Below are 19,893 nucleotides of genomic sequence, written 5' to 3'. Positions count from 1 at the left end.
GGATTAGTGATGACCTCAGAGGTCATCACTGGTGCTCAGACCTCAGAGGGGTTAGGATGATTTCTCAGTCATGACCCCAATTATGTTTTCTTAATTTCCCTTTGACAGCCCAGCTGTGATTGGACTGCAGCCCCCCCAGCTGTGATCGGGCTGCAGCCCCCCCCCCCCCAGCTGTGGTCAGGCTGCGGCCCCTCCAGGACTCACAGAGGTCGGACCCTGCTGATCAGTGTGATGTATCAGCCCTGGTGCTCAGTGAGGTGGGGGCGATCTGACTCTCTGGGTCTCTGACTGAGACCCTGCTGCGTGGCATCACTGTGGCTTCCCACAGTTTCCTTGTCTGCTGTGTTTATATTCCTCTAACCGCTCCATCCAATCACAGCCAGAGCATGCTGCATTAAAGCTTCTAACCTCGTGTAGTGGAAACTAGCTGATACACTACAGAGGCCAGACTGGGTCCATCTTTCAGTGGGAGCTTGTTAATGTCAGAGTTTGGCTGAGAAACGATGACATCACACTCAGGCTGTTTTCCAGCCAGGACGAGCCTCACAGTTGTTCCTAATCAGAGCTCGTCTGCGGTCTGAGCTTAATGTCAGGCTGGAACCGCGAGCACTGGCCGGTTTATCCTCCGCAGCTTCACTGCTTCACTTTCCCAGTTTTTGCGTTTGCTGGTCAGCAGTTTGTTTCTGGCTGGAAACCAAGTGAAACCCACAGAGACGTTACTGCTCTCTCTCTGCAGTCAGTTTCCTTTGAAGGAGAAACTGCTGAGTCCTCAGAGACTTTAACTCTGTGTCTTAAATCAGTGTTGGCTCGAAGTGTTCACAGACTGGAAGTTTGAAGAACAACAAACTGAAGTTTGAAGCTGGCTCATTCCATCCATTTTCCACCATTCGTCGTGGTCCTGGTGGGAGGCAGCAGATTCACAGACAGAGCTGTGGGCTGTGATGGCTGCATGTTTGGGGGACGCCTCAAATAAGACACTCAGTTCAGCACTGCTGACTGTCATGTTATTTTGTTTCCAGTTTAGTTCCAGTTCAGGTTCAGTTCACTCGTTTCTGTTAAGTTTGATTCTTTAAAGAAAACACTTAGCTTAGCTTTATGCTGATTCTGATTCTGATTCTGATGCTCATGGTTTATGCTGGTGTGGGACGTAGGACACGGAGACAGGACCACAGGCAGCACAGTCGATGGATCAGCCGCTATGATGTCACCTGTTTAGCTTTTACCATCTTCACCATCTTACACTCGGACCAGAAGTTGTTTACAACCACAGCTATCGCCACCTGGTGGTGATGAGAGATAATACAGGTTTAGAGCCCCTCTGTGGGTGGGGGGAGGGTTTCAGGGCAACATTTTAAAAATCTGATGTAGGTACCACAATGCAGACACGCGGACATAGAAAAGCCATCAACAAACGGATCGCTGCTTCCTGAGGCTGATTTAACCAGACTGTCCACAGCTAGCTAGCTTTAACATGCCTCAGAGTGAGTTTGGATCGAAGCTGTTTTTATTCTTATTTCAGGAAATAAAATGTTTTTGTTTAGTTTTAGATTAGCTTCAGTTCATTATAATAATCACAGTTAGTGAGAAAACAAAAACACCAACACATCTCACACTGATGGTGTCCTGGGCAGACGAGTCCCGATTACTGCGCGAGATTTTCTGAGGTCGCTTACTGGTGTAAACAGGATCTAACCGCTGCGCTGTGGCCACTAGAGGGCGTCGTCACCTGCACATTAATGGATCTGATTTTTGGAGCTAAAATGACTGATGTTGTTGCTCATGACCAACAGGGGGCGCTAAATGACTGCGACAAACTGCTGAATAAGTGTAGGCTCTTGTTTTTTTAACCCTTTAACACCGAGCCATCCCCGCTGATACACCTGTTACCTGCATTTAACAGCCTTTAACCCCGAGCGTATCACCATGGAAACGATGATGAAGCGTGCTTTGCATCACCGTAACTACGCTGAAAAATTCAAACGGTTTCTGAAAGCTGAGAAATTGCACTTAAAAGCCAACGTGGGGTTATTATGGTAATTAAGAAGAAGAACAACTTTCACATACATGCAGTGAAATTCAGTCTGTGTGTGTAACTCATCACACATGGAGGATGCAGCACAGCATGGAGCAGGGCAGCTAGACAGCACCTGAAGTCTGTAAACGGAGGGTCATTTGAAATATGCTGTCATGCTGGCGATGACACGTTTGTCGTTAAGGGGTTAAGGGATTACTAATAATTCAGTGATGTCACATTTAAAGGTGGTGGGCAGGGGGCGGGGCCAATGTTTTTAAGAAGGACCAGTTTGAGATGATTTACTGAGGACTGAGGAGGGCTGCTGTTCTCAAATGTCTCAGCAAAGATTAAAATAGTCTGCAGAGGCCATAAACACAGCGTGTGTGTGTGTGTGTGTGTGTGTGTGTGTGTGTGTGTGTGTGTGTGTGTGTGTGTGTGTGTGTGTGTGTGTGTGTGTGTGTGCTTACATGACTGTCTCGTGGGGACCTGTTACAGTTTCAGACCTTGTGAGGACACAGAGTGGAGAGTGATGACGTTACGGCGGGTTCTCACTGTGAGATTAATCTGAGGGTTCATACCCAGTTACAGGGCTCCTGTATGACTCGGGGTCAGCCCCAGATTTGGTCTGTTTTCTGGACATGGTCACGACGGTCCTCACTTAGATAGAAAGACAGAAATCTGTGTGTCTGCCAAGTCAACATTTTAAGGACATTTTCCATCAGACGAAAGATTCAGAGTGAGATTTATCGTCCACTGTCAGACTCCAGCTGCACCATCTTCATCCTCACCATCCTCACCCTCCGCCTCTTCATCCTGAACTCCACCTGCTGCTCACCACCACTACCACCATCTTCATCTTCCTCACTAAATCTGTTCTCCTCTGTTCCTCCTCTGAATCATCCGGTTATGTAATGACTCAATCTGCTCAAGTTTCAGAGGAATAAAACTCAGAACAAAACTCATCCATCCATCCATCCATCCATCATCCATCCATACATACACACACACACACACACACACACACACACACACATACATACATACATACATACATCTGTACACCAATCCATCCATTGACCCAATGGTTACTAACTCAAACCTGAGTGAAGCCATCGTAGGTCAGATACACACGCACACAGTGACCCTATCACGGGGGTTTTGTTCCAGAGACCCTGCAACATGTGAAAATCCATGAAGTAGTGGTGTTATATTTATTTTATTGTTTATATATATTAAGGCTTTATAAAGCTTTCCCACTCTCTTATAAACACTTTTTATGCACTTAAACATGAAAATTTAACACATCACCTCAGAGCTACACGACACACAGCAATCAGACATCGATGTGAAGTGAATAAGGAGAGATGGGCACATACGTTTTATACTCCACTCTGCATTTAATCATTAATTGATATTAATCTCTGGCTCTCTTCCACAGCATGTCTTTTCTCTCCCCTCAGCCCCCCCTCAGCAGATGACCCCCCCTCCCTGAGCCTGGTTCTGCTGGAGGTTTCTTCCTGTTAAAGGGAGTTTTTCCTTCCCACTGTCACCAAGTGCTGCTCATAGGGGGTCGTTTTGACTGTTGGGTTTTCTCTGTATTATTGTAGGGTCTTTACCCACAATACAAAGCGCCTTGAGGCGACTGTTTGTTGTGATTTGGTGCTATGTAAATACAATTGAATTGATAGGAGAGCAATCAGGCCTGAGCCAATCAGAGCCCAGGACACAGAACACAGTGCTGTGGTTGGTCACCTTCCATTCCATCAGCCAATAGTGTGCAGAGGTACTGGTGTACAGTACTGCGTTTCTATTGTGTACAGTATGGTATTCATCTGCTGATGAGATACCTGCAAAACACCGCGATACAGAATTATAAATATTAAAAAAATGATGCAGTGAATCCACAGGGAGTGAACCAGGATATAGTGAAGGACGACTGTATATAATTATTGTTTCTGAGTAAAAGCTGTGCCTGTTTCAGTGGTAAGGAGGGGACTTTTACTTTGCAGGGCTCTTTGTTTGTGGTCTGTGCTGCTCTGCAGCTCGTGGGTCTCGGCCTGTCTGCAGAGTACTCGGGTCTTTCCGTGCAAACCACGGAAAGGGGGTCAGTGCAGCTCCCCCTCTGAGTTCACTGAACATCCTCCATCAGCTGCTCACCAGCTGGTGGGGGAATACACATTTTTCCACAGCATGTCAGGTGGAAGTGTTGGACGTCGTGTCCTTCTGTCTCGACCTCTGTGAACACTTTCTGCTGAGTTTATGGGCTCATTCGCTTCAGGTCATACTGAGTACATAATTACATCTGCTTTGTAAATACTGCTCACACCAACATGGAGGGTCGGCTGTGTCCTTTAGCTCAACAGCTCGTTAACCAATTAGTGAGCACTGTCAGTCAGACCCACGCCTCTTCGTATCCAGATTTTTGAAACTGTTCATGCTTAAAGCTGCCTCTGATGTTGGATTAACAGCAAGCTAAAACATAATTATTCTCCTGGTGTAATTTATCACAGTTGTTATTAAGGTCATTTTTACTTTACAGCTCTGGCTCAGTAAGTTAAACTCAGGCTGTGTGGACTCAGCTAAACTTCATGCATGTAGTAAATACTCAGTAATTTGTGTTGTTATGATAACATGGGTGGCAAATATGACAGGAAGTGGATCTTCAGTGTTTTTGGGCTAAAATGAAAAAGAATGAGAGCAGAAGGTGATCGCTCCTCAGACCTGCTGTCTCTGAGGAACGAAGGCCCACAAATTAGATGATTTATTCTAACGCAGGGTTCGTGTTCCTGCTGCAGATGAGTTTAATGGCCTTGTTTTGACCTGATGCTGCTGTTTCCATGAGCAGAATTTAAATCAGTCTGAAACAACATAATTACTGTCTGTGTTCACGTCCTGATGGGACTGTGTGAGTGCAGCTGCTGCTGTAAGCAGCAATCTTCACACGTTTATATCTGAGATGACAGCTGATGATCCCTCAGAACTACAGACTGTACATAAGAGATGGCAGCTCTGATGTCACCAACATTTATGTGGTCAGGGTCATTTTAACCCGCTGAGGTTACCTTTGACCCCGCCCTACACTGTGGAGGTCATCACATACTTTAGTGGATAAAATATCATTTATCAGCCTGAGGTCAGATTACTGAAAACAAAGGAACATGTTCTGATTTCCTGGGATTAGAGACGGGTTCGATCCCCCTGTGATGACGCTCATCTTCAACAGGTCGCGGGCCCGAGCTCCGCCGGTCCGTCCATCGTCGTAATTACTGAATGTTGCCGTGGCAGCGAGTCGTACAGAGCTCACCTTTATGAGCAGGTGATTCGTTTCAGAGCGTGATGCAGCAGCAGTAACCTGCACACCGAACAGCGAGCACATCACCGCGGGCCGGCTGCAACCGATCGTCCGTATTTGACGCCCTGTGAATTTATTCATCACCTGCAGCACATCACTCACAGAAACACACACCAAAAAAACGGACTGCTTCCTGCTTCCTGTCTAATGTAACCTTTGACCTGTAACCTTTTTTTACTGTGAGGTGAACACTGAGGCTCCTCAGACTGACTCAGGTTCAGACCTGCAGCGGCTCTCCGAGGAGCCGTCCTCTGAGGAAACTCTGCTTTCAGACAGTTTGTCAGGTTTCCTCTTGGGAGCAGTTTGTCCTCCTCCGCTCCAGCTGGAGCTGAGCTACGGTGGCGAGCAGCGGCCGGCTGTACAGCTGGTGAGAGTTTCAGCTGATGGATGGAGCAGAGGGAGGAGGAGGAGGAGGAGGAGGAGGCCTGAATCCTGTCTGCTGGTTCTTTGTTTAACCCTTCACAGCTTTGTTCTCTCAGCTGATTCAGATGTTCTCAGAGGCTGTGAGGGCCACGCATTTAACCAGCAGACTCCTGATCTGGCTGCTGTCATTCCCAGAGCGGCTGATTTCCCAGAATTCATCAGGAAACTGAAAACTTGAGACCTTCTGGAAGATGAAGCTCCGCTGATGAAGTTTGTTTCTCGCTGTAATCTCAGGAATGTACGGCTGAAACTTAAAGGGACATGCTGCCATTTTTAGCCGGGGCAGTTAATAACTCTGGGTCACAGCAAGGACGGGTGTGTGTGTGTGTGGGGGGGAAGAGGGGGGGGGGGGGGGGGGGGGCTGCACTTAGTGCTGACATGTTAACATCAACTCCACATATTTTAGTTTAGAGACAAACTGTGGATGTGCTGCTCAGCGATCTGAGAAGAATAATCAGTAGAGGGATCATAAATCAGTCTGAGTCTGCAGGAAGCTGCTGCAGGTCAAAGGTCATAGGGTTCACCTGGAGAGGCGCCAGCATCCAGACTGTCAGACTGAGACTTTCAGTAAAGGTTCACTCTGCATTAAGAGTGCATGTGGAGTTATGAGAAATTAAGAAACAGCTCACACAGTTTAAACCAGAGTAACAGGAAACACTCGTCAGCAGCTTCCTGTCTCAGGGCCTCAGGCTGAGCTCTGATTGGTTCAAGGGCAGCAGGTATTTATTTGGACCCATGAAAGACTTTAAAAATAAAATTCTCTGAATAACTCCTAAAGCAAACAGGCAGAATTAAAACCTCTGAACACAGTGAGCCTCACAGGCCTGTTTATTGATTTACTGAGTGTGAGGATGAGGATGAGGATAAAGATGAGGATGAGGATGAGGGTGAGGATGAGTGTGAGTGTGAGGATGAGGATGAGGGTGAGGATGAGACTGAGGATGAGAGTGAGTGTGAGGATGAGGATGAGAATGAGGATAAGGATGAGGGTGAGGATGAGGATGAGGATGAGGATGAGTGTGAGTGTGAGGATGAGGATGAGAATGAGGATAAGGATGAGGGTGAGGATGAGAATGAGGATAAGGATGAGGGTGAGGATGAGGATGAGGATGAGGATGAGGGTGAGGGTGAGGATGAGGATGAGTGTGAGTGTGAGGATGAGGATGAGGGTGAGGATGAGACTGAGGATGAGTGTGAGGATGAGTATGATGGTGAGGATGAGGATGAGTGTGAGGATGAGTATGATGGTGAGGATGAGGATGAGTGTGAGGATGAGGATGAGTGTGAGGATGAAGATGAGGATGAGTCTGAGGGTGAGGATGAGGATGAGTGTGAGGATGAGGATGAGGATGAGGATGAGAAGGTGTCCTGGCCCGGTTCCTTGTGCAGCCTCTCAGTGAACAGGTTCAGTGTCTCTCTGATTGTCTCTGAGTTCACGCTCCAGCTCTGAGATTTAAATCGAGTTTTTAATGAGACCAAAGTGCTTAAAAAGCTCTAAAACTGATTTTTTTTTTTTATTGAACTGCTGAGTGAAGCCTCCTGATGGATCAGCCTCCACTTATGAACCTGAACCTGACCCCAGCTGGGACTCGGCTGACCTTCGAGTTTTGTGTCGCGGCTCATGTCCACATTTCTGCTGAAGTCAAAGGAGGAGGAGGGGCCGTCCTCACTCAGCCTGCTGCCGTCAGTGGAAACGCCGCGCTGTGATTGGATGGAGAGACGTTGCTCTGCACACACACTGAGACCTGACCCATGTCACGCCCACGGCGGGATTTTAACCCCGAGCAACAGAAATCAGAGGCAAGTATGGAAGTTTATTCCTGCAGGACGAATAATTTTTTTTTTATATAAACTTGATTAATTTATTTAATCCAATATGAAAAGAAACAATATCTGATTCTTCCAGAGTGATGCACAACTAAAGAAAAAAGCTTTTAAAAATGTCAGCAAATAAAACACACAAACACCCCTCCCAAAAAAATCTTTAGAAACAAAATGTTTGGTGAAATAGCTCATGATTTTAAAAATGTATGAAAAACTTTATTAGTTATAAAAACCTCCATATTTATCTTCATGTTAAATAATCATGAAGCTTGTTTAACATTGTATACCCAGCAAAACAAACTGAACATGTGAAAATGATCATTTAATAGTTTGAAAAAACAGCAGAATAAACAATAAAAAGATTATAGTGTTTAAAATTAAGCTCAATAAATTCATCGAGTCGACCAAATAAACATGATCCTGATTTTGTTTGCGTCTGACAGCAGATTCATCATCACTGCAAACTAAAGCAAATAAAAAATGATCAGTTAAACGTAATTAGACTTTAATAATTAACCAGCTCAGCTGTTAGGTGTAAAGAAAATGGCTCAAATTTGGTGGAAAATAAGTTTTTTCAAACAAATAAATTCAGTAACTCATATCTTAAAAACATTTTAACTTCAGTGACGTTGAACTCTTGTGTTTGGTCTCTCTTATTAAACTGAGGGGTAATAATACCGACGCTGCCTCTGAGGATGGAGGCAGGAAACCTCCTGAAGCTAAAATAAGCGGCCTCATTGTGGCGTCACGTCGCTGTCATTGAGCTGCAGGATAATAAGAGCTGACTGAAGCTTCTATCAGAGCTGCACAGAGTCCAGCTTCACTCGCAGATTTCCCTCAGAGTCCCTCTGGGGCGACTTTCTGGAGCTGCTTCGTGTCTCAGGCCAAAAACAGAAATCTGATCCAGAAAAATGCAAAAAGTATTTTTGGAGAATTTGATTCAGACGTGCTATGGAAGCTCATTTATACCCAGAAAATAAATATGACTAAAAACCAGATTCTCATGCAGGGAACGATTTTTAAGATTTTAAAGACTTCAATTAAGTGATTTTCCTAAAAATCTGTCAAAGAGAAAAAAAATGTTTTCGATAATTTTTCTTATTTAATCAGAAAGTGAAAAGAAAACAGGCTGAGATTAAGATGAAATTTACAAACTAGATTCTGGTTCAGTGATAAAGCTCAGAGTGACTCCATCAGCTGTTTATACTCTCTGAGGCTGGCACCACCACACAATCAACATCAGTGCATTTCACTGAAGAACACCAGTTTTATTACTTCCTGTTTAAAGGTCATGTGACTTCTTTGGTGTGGCTGGTCCAGCTCTGGAGCCTCTCTTGCTACTTCCCACGCCGAGGAACCGGTTCGCGTGCCAGTGCCCGTGCTGTTCCCAAGGAACCGGCGAAACGCTTAAGACCGGGCCCGCGTTCCCATCACGTTTCTGTGAACTGCTCCTTTACGTATGAGTGTGGGCGGGTCCTCGTCTGGACACGAAGCCAAAGCGCACAAACGTGGGAGAACACGCTCCCCTTTCTGTGCTGCAAATAGGTTTTAGGGTCCAAACCAAACTACTGCAGCATCTGTGTGCAGCACAGAGGGAAACACAGACAGAGATTAGAGCAAGACGACAAGTACGCACTTCTTTTATCTGTGATACAAAGCAGCAAGTTCAGCCTTAGAGCCCAACCTAATTCACAGCCCTGAAAATCGCTTCGCTTTTCTCATGTAATACACATGTAATATGGTAGAAAACTTGATGTTGAGACGGCAGAGTCACGCCCTTCTGCCGCTTTCGTCACGCGTTCTTGGTTCCAGACCAGCTAGTTTGCGGGGCCGGAGTTGAACCAGTTTTTCGGCCGAGCACCGAGTGCTTCGGCGGTGGAAAACCTGCCTAATGGTTCAAATTACGGCACCGGCTCCGGAACCCTGTTGGTGGGAAAGAGGCTTGTATGTCTGGTTCTGGACCCTGGACTCCATGTTTGACACCCGCTGTGCCCTCTGTGCCCATTTCTTTGTGTTTCAGCACACCCCTGCCTCCGAACACAACTTCATTTAGGTCACAACCCCCCCAGCCCCCCAACGCTCGGCACATTCGAGTCATGTGGGGATTCAAACCCTCCGCCTGCCCGGCTCCCCGCCCCACTGCATCGTGGGTGTTTAATTTCTCTGCAACAACAAACAGCAGCTGAGCATTTGAAGCCGCTGTGACCTCATGCGTTTACTTCATCCTTCCTTAATGTACGAGCGGCAACGCAGCCAAATAAACTCTGAGGGTTAAAGGTCACGGGAGGAGGCTGAGACGCCAAGTTTTATTATCACAGAGAAAAAAGTGATACTGCCACAGGTATGAAAGCCCAGTCATGGAAAAAATGCACAACCATTGCTAATTTTTGTTTTCCCAAAGGGGAACATACGGAAGCCCAGTTATGAAAAAATAAAACCAACCAAAAATGCTGGATGACAGAGGTGACGGGAATCAGAGTTCCTCTTAATCTGAAATAAATCAACAAATAAATAAATAAATAAACAAATGTTTGTTTGTAAAAATGTTTTTAAATAAAATTACTCAGAGACCGAGGTGACTGGAATGACAGTTGATCTAATAAATAGATGAACAGATACACCAATAAATAAATGCCTCCTGTATGGAGGCCAAATTGTGGAAACACATTTTTATATTTTTAACCCTTTAACGTTGGGTGATCGCCGCTGAAGCGCCGGTTACCTGTCCTTACTAGCTTCGAACAGCTGGTCAAGACATAATGTATCGCCACCGAGTCAGCCGATCAAAGTTTGATCAGCTGATCAAAGTTTGATCAGCTGATCAAACTTTGATCAGCTGACTTTTTACCGTAACTCAGTGACCGTTTGTCCTATCGGAAAAATTCAAACGGTTGTTGAAAGCTCAGAAATTGCAGGTAAGGGTTTCTGGTATTTGTTGGCGGACGTCCAAGAACGACGTTGTGTCCCAACCGACACCGTCACCGTTATACTTATGCTAAAAATACAAGAAAATAACCCATATTATATTATATTATATAAACTGCATTGTTGGCGGGATCTGGGTCATGTGACTCGGTGCTGGTTCATTGGGTCAATCTGTCTTTAGGTCAGCGCCTCGATTATAAAACTACGGTTTATGTTTTTATTTTAGGACTCAAACGTCACGTCTTTGCTTGTTTTTGGGCTGAACGCGCATGGTTGGAGCCCCCCCACGCTGATGATTGATGAAGATGATGATGATCTTCAGAGTCTGGGATCCAGGAAATAATGGGAAACCTTAAACCACATAAACACTGTGAGGTTTAACAGCAGCAGCTCAAACATCCTCAAACACCAACAGTGAAATGAGTTTCTGAGTCTCTAATCCTCCTCCTCCTCCTCCCCATCCTCCTCCTCCTCCTCTCCCACGCTGCAGGAAGCCTCATGCTTCCTCTCAGCAGTGTTGGAGCTCAGGTTGCTCCTGTGTATGATGATGTCTCAGGTGCTCTGGGTTTCTCTCTTCTCGTCTTTGTGTATTCGACACTGAGACTTCGTGCAGCTCGTCCTCGGCCTGAAACGAGCTCCGATTCTCCAAACTGTGATTAGTACTGAAAAGTGCCGGACTAATTTAAAATTTGTCTTTGTGTGTGGACACTGGCACAGCACAGGTCAGAGGTCAGAGGTATAGAAAAATAGAAATCCCTTTATTGGGGACAATGGGGAAATTTCAATGTAGCAGCGGCAAGTTATTGTACAGGACACAATAAAAAAGTATAAAAAGATAAAAATAAATAAGAAAATATAAAATACAGGTCAACAAATCTGATAAAAACTGTATACACTCTGTACAGTATAAAGTACAGTATAAACAATATGACCAGTGCAGACCAGTGTAGATGTACATAGCAGACAGCGCTGGTTAACAGCTGTATTGGCTGCAATAAAACCAAATAAGGATGCAGAGCTAATTTCTTCTGATTGGGCAGCTTCTGGAAGCCAGCTGAGGGGCAGCAGTGACTGTTCTTGGTCAGAGTCAGAAATCCATGCACACTGCTGCCTGATGTGTCGTCATGGTGACCATGAAGCTCCAGCTGCTCTAGTTGAACCCGAACCATCTTTTTTTCACAGCTGACCTCAAACAGAAACCCTGTGGCACATGAGAAGAAGTGGAAGGATTTGCACCATCAACCCGTGTAATGTGTGTGTTTCTGATTGTGTTTACACAGACTGATGAGTCCAGAATCTGCAGGTCAAAGGTCAGGACAGATTGAGACCAGAGCCTGCTGCAGAGGGAATAATGGAGCGCGCTGCAGCTCATCTCCAACTGAGCAGAGCTGTGACCTCAGCGTGACCTCAGTGTGACCCCCTCTGTTGTGTAGTTTAATGGGTGATGCTCAGGTGGAAATGAGCAGCTTTGCTGATTAGGTGTAATCTGCAGAGATGAGAGCAACACTTACCTGTGCAGGTACCATCGCACTAAAGAGCTCATTGGATCTGAGTCCGCCTCAGCTTCATGAAGGAACCTGCTGACCTCCATCTGAGCTCAGGCTGCTGCTCCACCAGCATCACCCACCTCAGAGCTCCTGTGGAGTCGGTCCATCTGACCGTCAGCCTGCGTCATTATGATGTGATTTAATCAGCTAACCTGCAAACAGGAATAATCATGCTGCACTTTCAGGACCATTTACTCCAATATCAAAACAACAACACTGCAAACATTAGAAGGGCTCCCATTGGCTCCAGGGCCAGAGACATGTGATCCAATAAAATCAGCTGTAATGATCCCTGAAGGCAAAGCTTTAAACCCAACCTAACCAGCCTTAATTCAGCAGACGAGGCCAATATGATCATCATAATTAATGTGGCAAAACAAAGCTGCTCAATAAGCTAAAAAGGAGCTCAGCTAAACATAAGAAATAAAGTAGAATAAAATGAAGGCGCTTAATCAGTAAAATTAAATGGATCAATTGAATCACTAAGTACAAAAAGCTGAATATGATACAGAAACACACAGTTCACATCTGCTCACATCTGTCCATAAATGAGAGGGCATTCAGTTTTTATACCTACAGCAGAGGTCACCAATAGGCGGACCTCGGTCTGGATCTGGACCGAAATGATGTCTCATGCAGACCCGAACCCAACACCAAAACAGAAATGACCAGCTCTTACAGTCCTTACGGTAGTGGTGAAGTTTCCAAGGAAACCCACTGACCAATTACATGTGAGTTTGGACAGACCACATCATACCACCGAGCTGGTTCCTTTGTGACAAACAGGGTTATTATAGTTAACGAAATAACGAAAAAACTAAAAACTAACAAAAACGAAACTAAAACTAAGATATTAAACCAAAAATAAAAACGAGCAAAACCGCTCTGAAAACTAATAAAATCCAACACTATATATGTAGTTCCATTGTCTCTCAAGATGACGTGAAATAATTGGACTTCTGGACCTTGGCCTCGTGACATTTTGTGTGCCTGGACCTCTTTAAATTTTATTTGCGTACCCCTGACCTACATGAACCTGTTTGATGCACAGCTGAGGGAAACGTGCAGCCAGAATCACTGACGGTAACAGCGAGCTAACGCTCTCTGAGCTCACCTGCACAGGTGATCATACTGTGCTGTGAGTTTGTGGGCGTACCGCCCCTTTAAGATGACCTTATGAGGACGTCTGTGACGGGTTGACATCAGCTGTCTGTGTTTGATACGGTCATCAGGTGCTGTGACATCATCGGAGACGCTGACCCTTTAAACCCAAACCCGCTGCTTCATGGAGGCCTCCCTGCAGCTGATGGAGACTCAGAGACCGACTGAGCTCCAAACTCCTCCAGGTGCAGCTGAGCCGCAGATCCCAGACCTGTTTGTTTAGGTGGAGCCGGTACCGAGCCGATCCGCGGTATTTTTAGAGGTGGAAATTTCAGCAAATAGCTCGGGCTTAAGGGGTTAAAGGACGAGAACACACACGTTATTATAACAGACATTCCTGCTTTATGAGCGGGAGTCGCTCTGCTGGGACCAAGAACCAACACGGCTCCTGCAGGAGGGGCTCGGGGTTGGGGGTTGGTTAACCACTGACAACGTGAAGTTGCCAGTGGTTATTAAAGTCGCTGAATATCAGTCATGTTTTGCGGTCGATGTGGACGCAGCTGAAATATTTATGTCTAAGCAGAACTACAACACAGAGGCGGGAGGAGCGAGCAGGACGGTCCCAGAGGAGCAGCTCGGAGCTGCGTGTGCACACACAGCAGGCCGAGGTCCGCACCAGGCTCCAGGGTCAGCAGAGATGGACTCATACCTGCGAGCAGCCACGACCCCGTTAATGCTTCATAACCATCAGCTGCTCCTCACACCGAGAGCAGCTCTGCTCAGACTCACAGTCACAGGTTTCCAGTTTAAAGTGTGGAGATTTTGGGCTCTGCTACGGTTCCTGATGGCATGAAAATAATTGAAGTGATTATTACAGAAGCTGCTGATGCTGAGCTGATCATTAATAAAGAGGATGGATTTAATCTGAGACTCATGCAAAGCTAACAGAGTGCAGGGATGAACCCTGCAGCAGGGCGGGGCCACTGTAATGAAATATTTGGCATATTTTTATGCTGTGGGACTTCAGGCTTCACAGACCTGACCTTTCTTCACTGAAGACTCAGTTTATGGGCTATTTAAAGGGATATTTCACTCATGTTTCTCAAGGATGCTGCTGCATGCGGGGGGGGGGGGGGGGGGTGTCCCTGTGATAATATTTTATCATTATTTAAACCTCACAGAAACACACAGAGCTAAATAATAACTGTGTCAGAGTTACACCAGCTGCAGCCGTGCTCTGCTGAGAGTCAGACTTTATTAAACCCTGCAGAGAGCAGAGGGGATTCTGGGTAAAACACTGACATGTATGATGGGGTCAGCAGGGGCCCAACAACAAACCAGTTCCCGGGGCCCCTCAGGAGGTCAGCCTCAATGAGTATGAGGCTGCAGCAGAAAGCGGCGGTCTGCGGCGTCTGCGTGAGACGGTTTCCTGACATGCACGAAGGCCTCGGGGGTCATGGGAAGGGCTCGCCGCTGAGTCCCCCTAAAACTGGGATAATCACATGTATTTGTGCTCCGGATTAAAGGGATCACTGAGACGTTTGAGAAAGTACAAAGAAGAATCCTCAGCGGGGAAGAAGCTGCTCGGGAAGTTTTTCCCTCTGCTGCAGTGTGACGAGGCTGCAGGTCGCCCTGCAGCTGAGGGACGCGTCCAAACCTTTATTAATGCAGCGCCTGCTGACAGAGCACTGGCTCACATTCAGACCTGCAGGTAGACACACACACACACACACACACACACACTGCGACTCATCTGTGTGTGCATCAGAGTGAGCAGTTCCTCATTCACCACTGAGATCAAGAGCTGGAGCTGAAAGCTGCAAACACACACACCTGAGAACGTCTCACACCTGCAACAATCAGGCTGCAGCCGCACCTGAAACCATGACATCAAAAATTACAGATATTAATTTGAAAACTGCCCTTTAAAAAATTTTTATTTGTAATTTCCTTTAATTTCCCTGATGGAGTCTTCCTAAAGGGATGAATAAAGTTTTATCTAATCTAAAAAGGCACTTTTTCAGTGCTTCCTCACCCATGACCTCAGCCATGACCTCAGCCACGACCTCAGCATGTTTGAGCAGACTCAGTGAGAAGAAGCCCGCTCATAAAAGAGTAAAAACAGGGTGACTGCAGCATCCTGCACTCAAACACAGCTCGGCCTCTCCCCGCTGCAGCCTCGCCCTCCCCGCTCCATCACAGCTGCTCTTCATCCTTCCTCCTCATCCTCTCCAGCTCCACGCAGCAGAAACACTGCTGGACTGAACTCTTCACGCTGCATTTGCATCAGTCAGCAGCTCCGCATCAGAGGCTTTATTCTAACCTCTGAGCTTCATGATATCAGGTTCATATCAGGCTTTTCAGCCTCATGCAGACACATCCTGTACTTATGAAGCTCTGAGGGATCAGAAACAGTGGAAAATCATTAAAGCACCAAATTTCCAGCTGCTGTGTGCAGCACACTGTTAACACGTCCATAGCTCAGCAGTTTGTACACAGAACAGCAAAAACAAATTGGAAAGACACAAAGATTCATTTTTGAAACCAGAAACAAAAGTTTAAAATAAAAAAAATAGGTTTTCTTGATTTGAAGGTTTATTGAAAAGCTTCAAACCTAACTGAAACCGAAGACCTGGGATCAGGACAGATTTGTAAAATCAAAGCAAAGTTTGGGATCAAAAATATATTTTTAGTTTGTTTACATGCACACACTAGAGAACGAGACAAAGCTGGAACTTTGTTACAGTCTCATTGATGCATCTCTGAGGTCTTCAGTCTGTGCTTCAGTCTGTGCTTCAGGCTGTGCTTCGGTGCTTCACTGAAGCCCCATGAATGATAAGAGGCTCCTGAAACACTATAAATCAGCCTAAAGCCTCGTCCGGCTGCAGACTCGGCTCCTTTTAACCGATCTAATCAAAAATACTGAGCAGAGCTGCTTTCAGAGAATCAGTAACAGTCTGAATGTATCAATAACTGAATGAAGATGATCTTCAGAGCTGCAGACTGAATGTGATGCTCTCCTCTTTCTTTGGCTTGCATTGTGCCGTAAATCTTTGTCCCATCATCCCCCTGTCCTCCTCCTCAGTCTGCAGCACCGCGTCTCGCTCTGACTCACACTCTTCATCCGAGGACGCTGACATGATCGGCTGCTCCACACCGATGCTGACCTTAAATCACTTCCATCAGGCTTCATGTTAGAACAACACTCCTGAACTTTGATCTATCAGATTTAGATTTTCCACACAGAGACTCAGTGAGCACTTTATCAGGAACATGACACTGGCTCCGCCCTTCGCGCTCTCAGCTCTGGATGAAGATGATGGAAGCTGACTGCATAGATTCTGCTAACAATGTTAAACTTTGCTCAGAAAGAGCCAGAGGGTCAGAGCTGAAGGAGCAGCTCTTTATTCCCAAAACAGGGTCAACATCACAGCAAGAAGGTTCTGGGCTCAAATGTCCTGATGACGCTGCCCCCCCAGGACTTACTCTGGGTCCCACCCACAGTCCATCGACCTGCAGGCTGGGATCACTGTTGTGCCTCCAGCTACTGTAGGGATGCATGCTGTAGGTGTGGATGTCTGTAGGGGTGGATGTCTGTAGGGGTGGATGTCTGTAGGTGTGGATGTCTGTAGGTGTGGATGTCTGAAGGTGTGGATGTCTGTGGGGGTGGATGTCTGAAGGTGTGGATGTCTGTACTGTAGGTGTGGATGCTGTAGGTGTGGATGTCTGTTGGGGTGGATGTCTGTAGTGGTGGATGTCTGTAGGGGTGGATGCTGTAGCTGTGGATGTCTGTAGGGGAGGATGTCTGAAGGTGTGGATGTCTGTAGGGGTGGGTTTCTGTAGGGGTGGATTTCTGTAGGTGTGGATGTCTGTATGCATGGATGTCTGTAGGGGTGGATGTCTGTAGGGGTGGATGTCTGTAGGGATGGATGTCTGTAGGGATGGATGTCTGTAGGGGTGGATTTCTGTAGGTGTGGATGTCTGTGGGGGTGGATGTCTGTAGGTGTGGATGTCTGTAGGGATGGATGTCTGTAGGGGTGGATTTCTGTAGGTGTGGATGTCTGTGGGGATGGATGTCTGTAGGTGTGGATGTCTGTAGGGGTGGATTTCTGTAGGTGTGGATGTCTGTGGGGGTGGATGTCTGTAGGGGTGGATGTCTGTAGGGATGGATTTCTGTAGGTGTGGATGTCTGTGGGGGTGGATGTCTGTTGGGGTGGATGTCTGTAGGGATGGATGTCTGTAGGGATGGATGTCTGTAGGGGTGGATTTCTGTAGGTGTGGATGTCTGTGGGGGTGGATGTCTGTAGGTGTGGATGTCTGTATGCATGGATGTCTGTAGGGGTGGATGTATGGAGGGGTGGATTTCTGTAGGTGTGGATGTCTGTGGGGGTGGATGTCTGTAGGGGTGGATGTCTGTAGGGTTGGATGTCTGTAGGGTTGGATGTCTGTAGGGGTGGATTTCTGTAGGTGTGGATGTCTGTGGGGGTGGATGTCTGTAGGTGTGGATGTCTGTAGGGATGGATGTCTGTAGGGGTGGATTTCTGTAGGTTTGGATGTCTGTGGGGATGGATGTCTGTAGGTGTGGATGTCTGTGGGGGTGGATGTCTGTAGGGGTGGATGTCTGTAGGGATGGATGTCTGTAGGGGTGGATTTCTGTAGGTGTGGATGTCTGTGGGGATGGATGTCTGTAGGTGTGGATGTCTGTAGGGATGGATGTCTGTAGGGGTGGATGTCTGTAGGGGTGGATTTCTGTAGGTGTGGATGTCTGTGGGGATGGATGTCTGTAGGTGTGGATTTCTGTGGGGGTGGATGTCTGTAGGGGTGGATGCTGTGTGATGGACAGTAAATCAGTGCTGGTAAAACACAACACCACCAAGCTCAGGTAAAAAGATAAGATAAGATAGTGTTTATTTGTCACATGCACAGTTATACACAGTACAATGCACAGTGAAATGTATTTTGTACCTGCAACCATATATACACACACATATAAATAAGAAGAATAAAAATTAAAAAAAAGTAATTCACACTATACACTATACTCTATATACTATACACTATACACACTTTTTAAATTATAATATTTACACTGTGCAATAATGGTCCAGTTAGGGCTCAGAGTTGAGCAGACGGATGGCTTGTGGGTAAAAACTCTTCTTCAACCTTTCAGTCTTAGCCCTCAGGCAGCGGTAACGCCGGCCTGATGGGAGCAGGGAGAAGAGAGAGTGTCCGGGGTGGCTGGGCTGTTTTAGGATCTTCATGGCCCTCAGCCTGCACTGCTTGGTGTAAATGTCCTGCAGGTGGGGGAGGGTGGTTCTGATGGTCCGTTCAGCTGAACGAACCACCCTTTTTAGGGCCATGAAGTCCTGCTTGGTGCAGTTTCCCATCCAGGTGGTGATGCTCCCACGCATGATGCTCTCGATGGTGCAGGTGTAAAAGTTCCTGAGCACCCTGAGTGGGACGTTCGTATTTCTTACCACAGGTACGTACTCCAACATGTTCAGGTAAAACTCTGCCACCTAGTGGTGAAATCCTGAATATAAACATTAGCACGCATTAACTGGATGTTACTGAGCATCAGCAGGTATCTGTGTGAGAGGCTCTGTGGATGCAGGCTGATAACCAAGCTAGCTAGGATTATCTGGTAGCTTAGCACTCCACCCTCTCGTATAAATATGGTCACTTCCTGAAACGGAAGAAGAAACAAATGGCTAACGAGGCTCCAGCAGTGTTCACTTTAACATCTTTTCCTGGTTGTGCCACCAGATCAGACTTTAACAGACGTACAAAAAGCAAGGTTTACTTTCTGTGCTGCTGCCTGTTCATTCATTAGGAGAGTAATATTTGGTAACATGAAGCTGCATCTCTGCAGACACAGAGGGAGGAGCTGCTGTGAGCCTGCAGAAAGGCTCCAAATGTAAAGATGTTTCAGTTTGTCTCAGCGCAGCTCCTTCTTCATGCAGCCGAGTGGTTCCTGAGAGAACCGAGCCGGCGCTTCTCCAGCTAAAACTGGGTTTTAATGTGAAATACTGACTGAAAGAGTAAAGGTCTCATTAGTGACAGCCTCCTTCAGCCTCACAGGTGACTCCATCACTGCCAGCCATTCGTTCAGCCTGTTTTTTAGGGTTCAGTGGTTCATATACTGCCCCTGCTGGCTGCAGGTTTCACTTTTAGACCTGGAGGCTCCGCCCACCCTTACAGACAGAAAACTGAAAGTTAGTCTGACCCATTCAAACACAGAGCAGCTGAGCTGCAGCAGATCCTCCACCAAAGTCCAGGAAAACATTCCTGCACCACCATCTGCACTCCACTGAAGACACCCAACAGGCTGGCTCCATCGGCTCCCACCAGTTTGACCTCTGACCTCTTTCCTCAGCAGGTGACTCCTGTCCGGATGCGTTCTGCCTCTGAGTGAGCTCCAGATACTGACCCGAGCTGCTGTAATGATTTACTTCAGATGAAAAATCAGAAAGACGTCAGCTGGAGTCTGTCCCCGCCCAGCCGAGGCTCTGATTGGCTGCCGCTATGTCCACACAGCAGCACCTCTGCAGGAGGTTATTGTTGTTGCGCTGCCAACGGCATGGTGCACATTTCTCACTGACCTGAAAATAGCTCGCAGCCTCCCTGTGGGCTACTTATACCACCTGAAACAGGCCGTCCTTGGCTGGGAATGACTCAGTGCTGACCTCACACGCTCCCACCGAACA

At 46.6% G+C, this 19,893-nt stretch overlaps 1 protein-coding gene across 1 annotated transcript; it reads right to left on the bottom strand.

Annotated features, from left to right (window-relative positions):
* Positions 1-16,730: 16,730 nt before the first annotated feature.
* On the bottom strand, positions 16,731-18,684 carry LOC115791857 (extensin-like). The gene is made up of 2 exons (XM_030746133.1): positions 18,664-18,684; positions 16,731-18,014 (listed from the first exon to the last, which is right to left on the bottom strand). The coding sequence occupies exons 1-2, from the start codon at positions 18,682-18,684 to the stop codon at positions 16,731-16,733; spliced, it is 1,305 nt and encodes a 434-aa protein (XP_030601993.1).
* Positions 18,685-19,893: the final 1,209 nt, after the last annotated feature.

Source organism: Archocentrus centrarchus, chromosome 14 (genome assembly GCF_007364275.1).
Source record: "Archocentrus centrarchus isolate MPI-CPG fArcCen1 chromosome 14, fArcCen1, whole genome shotgun sequence".
NCBI lineage: Eukaryota > Metazoa > Chordata > Actinopteri > Cichliformes > Cichlidae > Archocentrus > Archocentrus centrarchus.
This window is presented reverse-complemented; position numbering and strand designations above follow the sequence as displayed.